The 12174-nt window shown below is 42.8% G+C and overlaps 1 protein-coding gene across 1 annotated transcript; it reads left to right on the forward strand.

Moving 5' to 3' along the window:
* Window positions 1–151: 151 nt before the first annotated feature.
* Window positions 152–7331, forward strand: LOC109895646 (caspase recruitment domain-containing protein 9). The gene is made up of 11 exons (XM_020489519.2): window positions 152–2220; window positions 2460–2597; window positions 2945–3270; window positions 3465–3635; window positions 4008–4160; window positions 4481–4606; window positions 5415–5603; window positions 5990–6035; window positions 6222–6331; window positions 6512–6585; window positions 6751–7331. The coding sequence occupies exons 1-11, from the start codon at window positions 2049–2051 to the stop codon at window positions 6848–6850; spliced, it is 1605 nt and encodes a 534-aa protein (XP_020345108.1). The 5' UTR covers window positions 152–2048; the 3' UTR covers window positions 6851–7331.
* Window positions 7332–12174: the final 4843 nt, after the last annotated feature.

The raw sequence follows: 12174 nt of genomic DNA on the forward strand, positions 1-12174 counted from the left end.
CGTGACACATCTCCTTCGCATAGAGTTGATCAGGCTGTTGATTTTGGAATGTCCCATTCTTCAATTGCTATGCCAAATTGCTGGATATTGGCGGGAACTGAAACACGCGGTCGTACACGTCGATCTAGAGCATCTCAAACATGCTGAGTATGTCTGTTGAGTATGCAGGCCATGGAAAAACTAGGACATTTTCAAACTTCCCGGAATTGTGTACAGATCCTTACGAAATGGGGCCGTGCATTGTCGTGAAACACGAGGTGATGGCAGCGGATGGATGGCGTGACAATGGGCCTCAGGATCTCTTTACGGTATCTCTATTTAAATTGCTATCGATAAAATGCAATTGTGTTTGTTGTCCATAGGGCAACCTGTTGAAACCGTTAACATCAGCAAACCACTCGCCCACGCGGCGCAATACGCATGGTCTGCGGTTGTGAGGCCTGTTGGACTTACTGCCAAATTCTCTAAAATGACGTTGGAGGCAGATTGTTGTTGAGAAATTAACATTCGATTCTCTGGCAACAGCTCTGGTGAACATTCCTGCAGTCAGCATGCCAATTGCACACGCCTTCAAAACTTGAGACATCTGTGGCATTGTGTGACAAAACTGCACATTTTAGTGTGGCCTTTTATTGTCCCCAGCACAAGGTGCACTTGTGTAATGATCATGCGATTTAATCAGCTTCTTCATATGCCACACCTGTCAGGTGGATGGATTATCTTGGCAAAGCAGAAATGCTCACTAACAGGGAGGTAAACACAACATTTGGACAGAAATAAGCCTTTTGTATGTATGGAACATATCTGGGATCTTTTATTTCAGCTCATGAAACATGGGCCAACACTTCACATGTTGCATTCATATTTTTGTTCAGTGTAGTATAAGTCTGCAAAAAAGACTTTCATTAAGCAATAAGGCCCGAACAGGTGTGGTGTATATATGGCCAATATACCACGGATAAATCCTGTTCCTGGGCACAATGCAACCCAAAGTACCTGGATTCAGCCCTTAGCCATGGTACTGTAGACAGGTGTGTGCCTTTCCAAATCATGTCCAATCAATTCAATTTACCACAGGTGGACTCCAATCAAGTTGTAGAAACATCTCGAAGATGATCAATGAAAATAGGATGCACCAAAGATACATTTCCAGTTTCATAGCAAAAATATTCAGGAGGGAATAGAGGGAATAAGGAGTCAGGAGGGAATAAGCAGGAAATAAGCAGGGTCAGGAGGGAATAAGCAGGAAATAAACAGGGTCAGGAGGGAATAAGCAGGGTCAGGAGGGAATAAGCAGGGTCAGGAGAGAATAAGCAGGGTCAGGAGGGAATAAGCAGGAAATCTGACATTCTCTATTCAGGATTTCTGGGAACACCTGGGAATTTTGTAATCCTAGTTAACAAATGTATTAATATTATATTGTGTGTGTATATAAACTAGACAATACTTAATGAGGAACTTGTTTTGAATATCATTTGCAATGAAGAAAATCCATGTTTTTACCTTAACTTTCAAAACTAGTGTAATTAAGTCGTTTTATCACCAGAACTGTTTTTTAGCAACAAACAAGATGGAAGAAAAGGATGGAGGGAGTCAGTCAGCCATTGCCTCAAAGTCATTAAAGAAGAGAGTGAGTAACTGCAGATGTCCGTACTACTGCCAATACTCTATCACTCTAATCACTCCATAATTCTGTGTTGGCTTATTAGGAAAAAAGGAACATGCTGTATGTTGGTAGGTCGATTATTCACTTTTCAAGAAGTCACCACTGTTGTTACATTTTCACTATTAAACATTTTCTTGAAGAGTTTGTCTCAGCACAAATACTTGTGAAATAGGGGAAATGGAAAAACTGAAATAACTCCTACAAAAAAAGGAACTTGACTCTTGCATCATAAAACAGCAGTTCCACATAACAGTTCCACATTTGGATTGTAGCCACTTTAACAACTAGAGTTCGCTCCAAGTTGATAAACCCTCAGTGAAGGAGTTATTAGACCAGCAGGGACCCAGAGACAATTGGGACTGACAGTCAGAGTGTGTCAGATATGGAGGATGATGAGTGCTGGGTCCAGCTGGAGGAATACAGACTGCTGCTGACAAAGACCATTGAGCCGTCGCAAATCACTCCCTACCTGCGGCAGTGCAAGGTGCTAAGCTGTGATGATGAGGAGCAGATATTCAATGACCCCAATCTGGTCGTCCGCCGACGCAAAGTAGGTAAGGCACTCTCTTCTATTTCAGGTTATTGAGAAAACGGTCAAGTGTTCCACTTTTTACTTTGAACTACAAGAATTAAGTTGCATTCCAGGTCATCCTTATTGCAATTGCACTGCGCATCTCAGAAGATTGCTATATATATCAATTCAGCCATTGAGAGATGTGATAATCTGCTAAATAACGATGACCTGAAATGAATGTCCATACCTTACTTCTAAACCTCAAATTCATGCTCACAGGTGCACTATTGGATATTCTTCAAAGAACTGGACACAAAGGCTATGTGGCATTCCTCGAGAGCTTGGAGCTGGACTATCCTCGACTGTATCACAAAATTACTGGCAAAGAACCTGCCCGGGTCTTCTCCATACTAGTTGGTGAGTAGCTATGAACCATCTTTCTGTAGAATAGTTGTGTTTTCCATTCATGCTTTCATGCATTTTTGTAAGTTACGAGTTAAATGTATTGCTAAGATCCTTCAAAGTGCCAATGTCTGACTGTGACAATGGATTTGTCCATAATATAACATCACAAGACGTTGGTGGCGCCTTAATTGGGGAGGACGGACTCGTGGTAGTGGCTGGAGCAGAATGGTATCAAACACATCATACGCATGGTTTCCATGTGTTTGATGACATTCCATTTACTCCTTTCCAGCCATTATTATGAGCCGTCCTCCCTTCAGCAGCCTCCACTGCATAACATACTCTCTCTGACATCATAGACACGGTGGGTGAGTCAGGACTGACTCAGTTCTTGATGAATGAGGTCACACGTCTGCAGAAGGGACTGCAGGAGGAACGCCGGCGCAGACAAGAGGCCGCTGCGGCTGCAGCCACGCAGGAGGACACTGTCCGCCAGCACCAGGTTAGGGAGAGGGAGTTGCGGAAGCAGCAGGAGCGCGTACATCGTATGCGGGAAGAGAAGGACCGGCTGTGGGAGGAGGTACGCCACCTGAAGGACAAGAACTACAGCCTGATGCACGATGTTACCAAGCTGAGCGAAGAGAAGAACAGTGCCCTCATGTCCAACCGTGATCTGCAGCTGGAGGTGAGATAGGGAGGGGGAGGGGGGGTTACAGCTCTGGCAAACCCAAACACAACAACTTATGACAAATGGTTAACAAAAACATTGTATAAAAAGACCTCTGCAGTCATACATGTTGACACATTTTGTTAGAGGACAGCACAAACTCAATCAGCAACAGCGAATACAGTTTCTATGGGATTTTTATTGATCAATAGATAGAGAAGCTGAAGCACTGCCTGATGAACGCGGAGAGCGACTCGAAAATCAGAACTGTGAAACTGAAGAACGCCATGGAGCAGAGACCCAGCCAGGACAGGATGTTGCAGCTCCAGAGACACAATCATCTGCTCACAGCGCGCATCCAGGAACTGGAGGCGTCTGCTCAGGTACGTTTGATCTCTCCTCAGTCAGTTTCAGTGATCATTTCTCAACAAATGTTTGGATATGCAGTGAAATAAAAAGGACAATGTGCCGTTTTGTGCGCCGCAAGAAAAATGTATTTGCAAATAAAGTACATGTGATTTTTCAGATGCACAAGTGTACCCTTTTCGCACTTCTGAGCCAAGTCGTGCTGACCTGAGCAGAGCTGTACTGTGCTGGCTTGGTTACGCATCCACTATAATTTGAGGGAACTCTGCTGAAAAGGACAAAATGAAAAGAAAATATCTGAATCTGCACAGTGTGATTCAGGCCGGTACAGTAGTGTGGTAAAAGTATTGTCTTGAGTAGTGTGACAGGATTCATCTATGTTCCAACAGGGGACAGCTCCAGCCCCCTTGGATCAAGAGAGGCTGAGCGCTGAAAGTCTGGAGGACTACAAGCAGCACTCTCAGGCTCAGCACCAGGAGCTGGTCAACAACATCTACACCCTGCGTAAAGATCTGCACGATGCTGAGGCACTGCGGGATAGGGTATACATCACAGCCTGATATTTTCCACGACAATGAGCACTGTTTAGGGTTAGTTGTAGAGAAGACTACTGATTATATTAGCATCTTTAAAATATAAGTTATTCAACTGATATTTTCAACACAGGTGCAAAATGTATATCACAAATCACGTTATTTCCTCAGAATGCTGATCCTCATAAATGTCCTTTTTTTGTCATCTGCCCCGACTTGTTCCTCATTCATTGGAATAGCTGTGTTAAATTGTGCAAGTTGGGTTTTCTCGTGATGGAGCAAGTTCTGTTGTTCCAATTGTAACAAGTAGGTTCGATTTATTCTTGCAGTACTTGGAGGCGAACGAGGTTCTTGACTTGAAATGCACGACATTGAAGAAGGATGCCAAAATGTATCGTGACCGAATGGAGGGTATCCTGAAACAGACGGATGAGGTTATCAGGGAGAGAGACAAGGTGAACATGGTTGTGATTCTAGGACCGTGTCATACTAGGACTTCACTGACTTGGTGGCAAATCCTAGCTTCCTGTTTCACTTTGTCTCCCATTGGCATCAATGCAAGACTAAGTGAACATTCAAGCAACGGTTAAGATTCGTCCCATGCCTCCCGGGTGGCACAGTGGTTAAGGGCGGTGTACTGCAGCGCCAGCTGAGCCACCAGAGACTCTGGGTTCGCGCCCAGGTTCTGTCGTAACCGGCCGCGACTGGGAGGTCCATGGGGCGACGCACAATTGGCCTAGCGTCGTCCGGGTTAGGGAGGGTTTGGCCGGTAGGGATATCCTTGTCTCATCGCACACCAGCGACTCCTGTGGCGGGCCGGACGCAGTGCACGCTAACCAAGGTTGCCAGGTGCACAGTGTTTCCTCCGACACATTGGTGCGGCTGGCTTCCGGGTTGGATGCGCGCTGTGTTAAGAAGCAGTGCGGCTTGGTTGGGTTGTGTATCGGAGGACGCATGACTTTCAACCTTTATCTCTCCCGAGCCCGTACAGGAGTTGTACTGATGAGACAAGATAGTAGCTACTAACAATTGGGGAGAAAAGGGGGTAAAACATTTTTACAAAAAGATTCGTCCCATAGTGCTTATTTTAATTTGATCCGGAAAGGAGTTTACTTCTATTTTGATCAAAATGAAATAATTGAACTATCTGTGTTGGTTGTGATCAGATGTTTATCCAACCGCACTTGCCATCTGTTTCATATAAACCACTACAGCAAAGCAAACCAAAGCCCCTGTTTTGTCTTTCATCTATTGTTGCGGTAGGCCATCGCCTCACGAGAGGAGTACCACCAGGAGAATTGCCGGGGCCTCCAGGAGAAGGACCAGTACCGGAAACAGATTCGGGAGCTGGGTGAGCGCTGTGATGAGCTGCAGGTCCAGTTGTTCCGGACAGAGGGAGAGGTTATTGCGCTACAGACCAGGCTTCACAGACACACCTGCTCCCAACATGATGTGAGAATGGCTTCCACCAAACCGCTTCCATTCAGATCTGTTTTAATTGAAAACCTAGAATGTTACTGGATTCACTGAATTGCAAGCTTCTCAGATTCTCTCTCCGTTAATTGTTTCCATAAAAAGTGTTTGGGAAAGGATAGCCTCGGTTAGCCTTTTGATTTTGGAAACATATTTACATGAAATAACGTCTTTCGCTCTCAGACGTCAGACTTTGAGGATGGTTCCTTGCAGAGACTAAATGTAATGTGCTTCCTGATTTATAACAATGTGGTATTATTACTTTTGAACTCTGTTTTTCTGCTTTGGCAGCTCATGTGTTTTCCTGTCTCTGCAACCCACTTTAGATTGAGTGTGTTTTTTCCCCTGTGTGTTCTCTGCCACAGAAAAGCCAGACCAGTGAGGAAGACTGCAAAGATAAAGTAACCAAAGGCAAGAAATCTATGACAAGTGACAAATAACCATCACAGCACAAAAAAAGATATTCAACAACAGTCTAGTTCTAGTTATTGTGCTCTGGCTAATCATGACCTTAGCTTAAGATGTGATTTGACTGTGCTTTTTTGAAATCCTAGCATTCTATGTTAGCTATTTAAATGTTTTTATTTTTTATCACAGCTAGTAGCGTGGAGCTGCAAAGTCCGACATCAGGGGAGTATGATGTGTGCATTGCTTCGCAAGACCACCAGTTGTGTGCAGGAGGGCCCAGGGAGGAGAATATCTCAGCAGTAAGTACCTTCAATTGTTTATCTGTTGACGAGTTGAGGTCTTGACCACTTATCAGTAGTCGCGCCAACTGAACTCACTTCTCTCCATCTGGATGGAACACATGTCAAATGTTGTTTCAGTTTAAAAGGAAACCGATGTGAAGTTAATGTGTATTGTAAATTTATTTTTCTTTGTGCCAGGAAAGAGCTCCATCAGTGGATGAGGTCTTAGGTTGTAGCAAGCCCAGATCGAGGTGTAACATCTACTACAGAAGGTTGGCAAGTTCATATGTTTTAGTGAAAATATGTTTGAAATCTGTATTTTGTCATAGTCTCCATAGGGGTTATCCATGGGAGTGATTTTGGTATGGCGAAGAGGCTTGTTTTATGCTGCTTGTTTTTAGAATTTTTTTAATAATAATTGAATTCTTCAACAACAGGAAACGTGTCCTTAGGTCAAAGCCCACATGGAAGGAACACACACCTTGTCACCTGGACAACAGCAGTGGAAGTGACAACACTGACACGGATGGGATGTGACTGAGAGAGGGGGAACAGAGGGGCTGGGTGACATGGCAAGGACCTTGAGACACAGGCTAGTTTACATTCTTAAACAAAACATGTTTCATTATTAAATCAATTGAAATAATCATTTTGTTGATATCATGAATACGTTTAATCTTTATATTTTTCCAATAATATTTGTGTATTTTGAACCGTGATTGCATGATGAATGTGTTTCTGTATTCAAGTTATTTGTACGAGAGACGGTATCAACACCTTCCTCTGATGTCTTTGCTTGTATCTCTTCATGTGCATTTTAGAAGAAATGCAAAAGCAGAGGAAGTGGGGGTAATGAATGGCAAAGAAAAGTAAAGATACAATTTGTATAGAAATCTTTGATAAAGAGGCACACTTGCACTTTGTCCACAAAATGCAGACACTGTTTGGAATTTATGGACACAAGAAGTTACAATCTTTGCATTTTGTGTCACGGAATAAAATGTTTTCACAAAATGTTACATGTTGCAAATGGATAACTTGGAGCAGGGATGAGCAACTTTGATGGGGGTAGGGACTGAACTCATCATGAGGGGCTGCAGTGGCTCGTGGGTCTGCGAACCCACATCCATACCCACACATATGCAGTCAGAGCAGGCACTAGCCATTTAGGGGCCCAAATAATTTTGTTGCCCAATCCATTTTAGTGATTAATTTCCTGCAATTCTACAGTCGTGGCCAAAAGTTTTGAGAATGACAAATATACATTTTCACAAAGTCTGCTGCCTGAGTTTGTATGATGGCAATTTGCATTTACTCCAGAATGTTATGAAGAGTGATCAGATGAATTGCAATTAATTGCAAAGTCCCTCTTTGCCATGCAAATGAACTGAATCCCCCAAAAACATTTCCACTGCATTTCACTGACATGTCAGTGATTCTCTCGTTAACACAGGTGTGAGTGTTGATGAGGACAAGGCTGGAGATCACTCTGTCATGCTGATTGAGTTCAAATAACAGACTGGGAGCTTCAAAAGGAGGGTGGTGCTTGAAATCATTGTTCTTCCTCTGTCAGCCATGGTTACCTGCAAGGAAACACATGCCGTCATCATTGCTTTGCACAAAAAGGGCTTCACAGGCAAGGATATTGCTGCCAGTAAGATTGCACCTAAATCAACTCTTTATCGGATCATCAAGAACTTCAAGGAGAGCGGTTCAATTGTTGTGTTGAAGGCTTCAGGTCGCCCAAGAAAGTCCAGCAAGCACCAGGACCGTCTCCTAAAGTTGATTCAGCTGCAGGATCGGGGCATCACCAGTACAGAGCTTGCTCAGGAATGGCAGCAGGCAGGTGTGAATGCATCTGCATGCACAGTGAGGCGAAGACTTTTGGAGGATGGCCTGATGTCAAGAAGGGCAGCAAAGAAGCCACTTCTCTCCACGAAAAACATCAGGGACAGACTGATATTCTGCAAAAGGTACAGGGATTGGACTGCTGAGGACGGGTAAAGTCATTTTCTCTGATGAATCCCCTTTCCGATTGTTTGGGGCATCCGGAAAAAAGCTTGTCCGGAGAAGACAAGGTGAGCGCTACCATCAGTCCTATGTCATGCCAACAGTAAAGCGTACTGAGACCATTCATGTGTGGGGTTGCTTCTCAGTCAAGGGAGTGGGCTCACTCACAAAGTCACAGCCTAAGAACATTTTTCACAAACTCTGCTGCCTGAGTTTGTATGATGGCAATTTGCAATTACTCCAGAATGTTATGAAGAGTGATCAGATGAATTGCAATTAATTGAGTGGCCCAGTCAGAGCCCGGACTTGAACCCGATCTAACATCTTTGGAGTGACCTGAAAAATGCAACCTGACAGAGCTTGAGAGGATTTGCAGAGAGAAACTTTCCAAATACAGTTATGCCAAGCCTGTAGTGTCATACCCACGAAGACTCGAGGCTGTAATCACTGCCAAAGGTGCTTCAACAAAGTACTAAGTAAAGGTTCTGAATACTTATGTAAATATGATATTTCAGTTTTTTATTTTTAATACATTTGCAAAAAATTTCTAAAAAGCTGTTTTTGCTCTTTCATTATGGGCTATTGTGTGTAGATTGACAAGGGGAATCTTTTTTCATCCATTTTAGAATAAGGCTGTAGCGTAACAAAATGTGAAAAAAGTCGAGGGGTCTGAATACTTTCCGAAAACACTGTATATACAGAATACTATATGGTGTCATTTTTTAAAATGTGTTTAACCTTTTATTTAACTAGGCAAGTCAGTTAACAACAAATTCTTATTTACAATGATGGCCTACCCTGGACAAACCCTAACCTGGACACTGCTGGACCAATTGTGCGCCTCCCTATGGGACTCTCAATCAAGGCCGATTATGATACCGCCTGGAATCGAACCAGGGTCTGTATTGACGCCTCTAGCACTGAGATCCACTGCCTCACATACTGACCACACCGCTCGCGTCGCGTGTGCGAGCGTTGCAAAATAAAGTTAAACATACATGTTGTTCAATTATTACACCCACACTGTTCGCGCATGCCAACGAGCGTCTGCGTTGTCAAGGGCTAAAATAGAAGTCCGTTCTATTTGTGACACTGATCGCGGTGCAAGTCCTGCCTTTCCCATCTCCTCATTGGTTTATAGAAGCTAATACCCACGCGCCATCTCCTCATCTCCTCATTGGTTACGTGGGTGATTGAAAGACTAACTGAGGTCGGTCGTGGTCATGGTAATACTATTAGATGCCAATCGCCATATAAAGTCCAGAGAAGAAAAATCCTGAAAGGAGGAGTGATGACTAGAAACGATTCGGTTGGCTCTTTTATGTGTGGATGAATTGTCGGAGTAGAGGACCTTGTGCATTTCAGGTAAAATAACAACTCAACGTTTATATCCCAGGACAAATTAGCTAGCAACAGCAAGCTAGCTAAATAAGACAAATTAGCCAGCAACTGCAAGCTAGCTAGCTATATTTACATAATTCTTTAATGCTTTTCGACCTGTCTCCAAATTAATATAATTGGTTCAGAGTTTGTTTCGATATTTCAACCTGCGCGTCGTGATCGCATTTGGTGTGGGGGGACAAAATCTATTTGCGGAAGATGGCGCACGTGCACGACCGGTTTGGGTAAGGTGTCCTGTGCCACTCGGGAGCCCCCTTTTACTCCACCCATTCCATTGGCAGCGGAATCAAATCACATGTGCTTACTGCACTACAAAAAATCTGCTAACCAAACAACAGTGCAGGGCATGCTCACTGAATTATAAGGCAACTACACTCAAAAATCGATTTTTCACAGACCTCAAAAGTCATCCCATGATGTGGTTTCACAGACCTCAAAAGTCATCCCCTGATGTGGTTTCAGCATTTTTCTATAGAGAAAAGTGTGAAAAAATGTGATAACCTAGAAAAAAATGGGGGACATCTGAAACCTGGAAAAATGAAGAAAATTGAATTTGGGAAGAAAAACATAAGTAGGCAACAAAAAAAAATGATGTTTTTTGCTGTGCATGACTGCACTTTAGAATGTGTGTCATCTTGCAGGACAGCAAGTTGAGGGCCAATATTGAATATGCACCCAAGAGTGAAGAGTGGTTGGGCCATCCTTGAAATGTTTTAGTGACATGTAATATAATATATACAATTTAGTAGACGCTTTTATCCAAAGCAGTTTTACTTATGCCTGGGAATCGGACCCAATATCCTGGCAATTCAATGCAAGATGCATGACAGGGTTATAAATGCTTTGTGAAGCCTCAATTTAGTATTATTTATATGGCCTTTATTAAGAGGTGCTTATGCCATCCTTTATAAAGCACAGGTCTGTTATATTTGACATAGTGGGTTGTCACATGTGACATTGGTAGTTATGTCACACAGTTATGCCAGATTTATGAACCTTTTATAAACCATGACATATGGTTATAGATTTATAACACATTTATGTAGTGTTTATGAAGGCTTTATGAGCTGCATGTCATTTAAAGCGGGATATTACCTTAAACATCCTGTGTGGTGTGCTTATTCTTTTACCAGGTACAGCAGGAATATCTATCAATGGCGTGCACATCTTTTTGTGAGGAATTACACTGTTCACTCAAAACAACAGAGTATAAATAGCACTCACTTTGTGATTAGGGACTGTAAAAATACTTTACGAGATATAGTCCCAACACAAATCTAGGGTTGCTACCCAAGCCGTCTGGTCGTTCATTCTATCGGTTCGGTTGCCAGAGATGCGACCCATTCGTTGTCTTTTTTTTTTTGTGGTAAATTTATGGATGTTTTATTGTAAAACATGATGACTTGCATTTAATAAAAAGCAGTAGCACTGTATTTAAAGTCTAATAGATGGTTATTCGCTTATGTGTTCTAAAAGTCAACCTAACAACTTTTTCAGCTATTGCAAGTTAGTGCCTGTCATATGTGTTCCCCTGAATTCCCCCTTCCCTAATTAGTTAGCCTACTATTTCATATAAAATACAGCCAAAATATTAACTGGCATCAGTAGGCTTAATCTGTGCCATTGTGTGGGTCTTTCTCTGTTTTCTCCAGGGATGCAACTTTCACTGGGGACATTCTGAAATTGCATTTTTGTCCCCCATAGTTTTATCATTATAATGTGATTACAAACCAAGGCAGCGGTGAGTAGAATGATTAGGGGCACAGAAGTCACTGGAATTGTGTAATCCAACCAAATTCAAAGTTCAGGCATAGAAGTAATATATTGGCTTAGTCCACTATAATCCAATGCAAGGACACTGATTTCCCACGAAATAATCAAGTTGTATTTGATTTGGAAGAACAGACAGTGCACTGACCCGCACTGACTCACATACAGTAACTCATTTGCATAACATTGTGTGATAGGCTGAGAGACTTTAGAATGTGTAAAACCTTACATTACCCGCTTTTTAAACTGGATAAACACACAAAAAATAACCTCTGAGAAGTGTACAGTAATCAAACACATTCAGAATGCATTGACCAAGTTCAACACAAAACCTTCTTGCCAAACAGGCCTCCTAATAGTTATTTGGGGTCTACCTCCCTGACCCATGTGATCTTCTGCTGCAATTGACTCAGGTGCTTGACCCGTCTCAAAGGAGACACATTCTCTTCAGGTGCACAGGGCAACTCAGTGTTCACATCCGTTTGCGTGGTACGAGTCTGTGTCTTTGACTGAGCTTTCAGTCCTGACAGTGTCCAGTTCCCATTCCACTGAGGCATTAACATCCCCTGGAGCCCACAGTCTCACAATGTCCCCCACCCTTCTCCTGAAGGATAAACTAGGCAAAATTGGTTGCTTTTTCCTCAGGGGGTAGTATTGTCTTACTAGGCATAAATTAGTCA

Source organism: Oncorhynchus kisutch, linkage group LG8 (assembly GCF_002021735.2).
Source record: "Oncorhynchus kisutch isolate 150728-3 linkage group LG8, Okis_V2, whole genome shotgun sequence".
NCBI lineage: Eukaryota > Metazoa > Chordata > Actinopteri > Salmoniformes > Salmonidae > Oncorhynchus > Oncorhynchus kisutch.

What these genes read in the sequence shown, in the direction of transcription:
- LOC109895646 (XM_020489519.2), top strand. Translation starts at nt 2,049, where the DNA reads ATGGAGGATGATGAGTGCTGGGTCCAGCTGGAGGAATACAGACTGCTG. An exon ending in CGTCCGCCGACGCAAAGTAG is followed by an intron (nt 2,221 to 2,459) that starts GTAAGGCACTCT and finishes TCATGCTCACAG; the next exon opens with GTGCACTATTGGATATTCTT. An exon ending in TGTAACATCTACTACAGAAG is followed by an intron (nt 6,586 to 6,750) that starts GTTGGCAAGTTC and finishes CTTCAACAACAG; the next exon opens with GAAACGTGTCCTTAGGTCAA.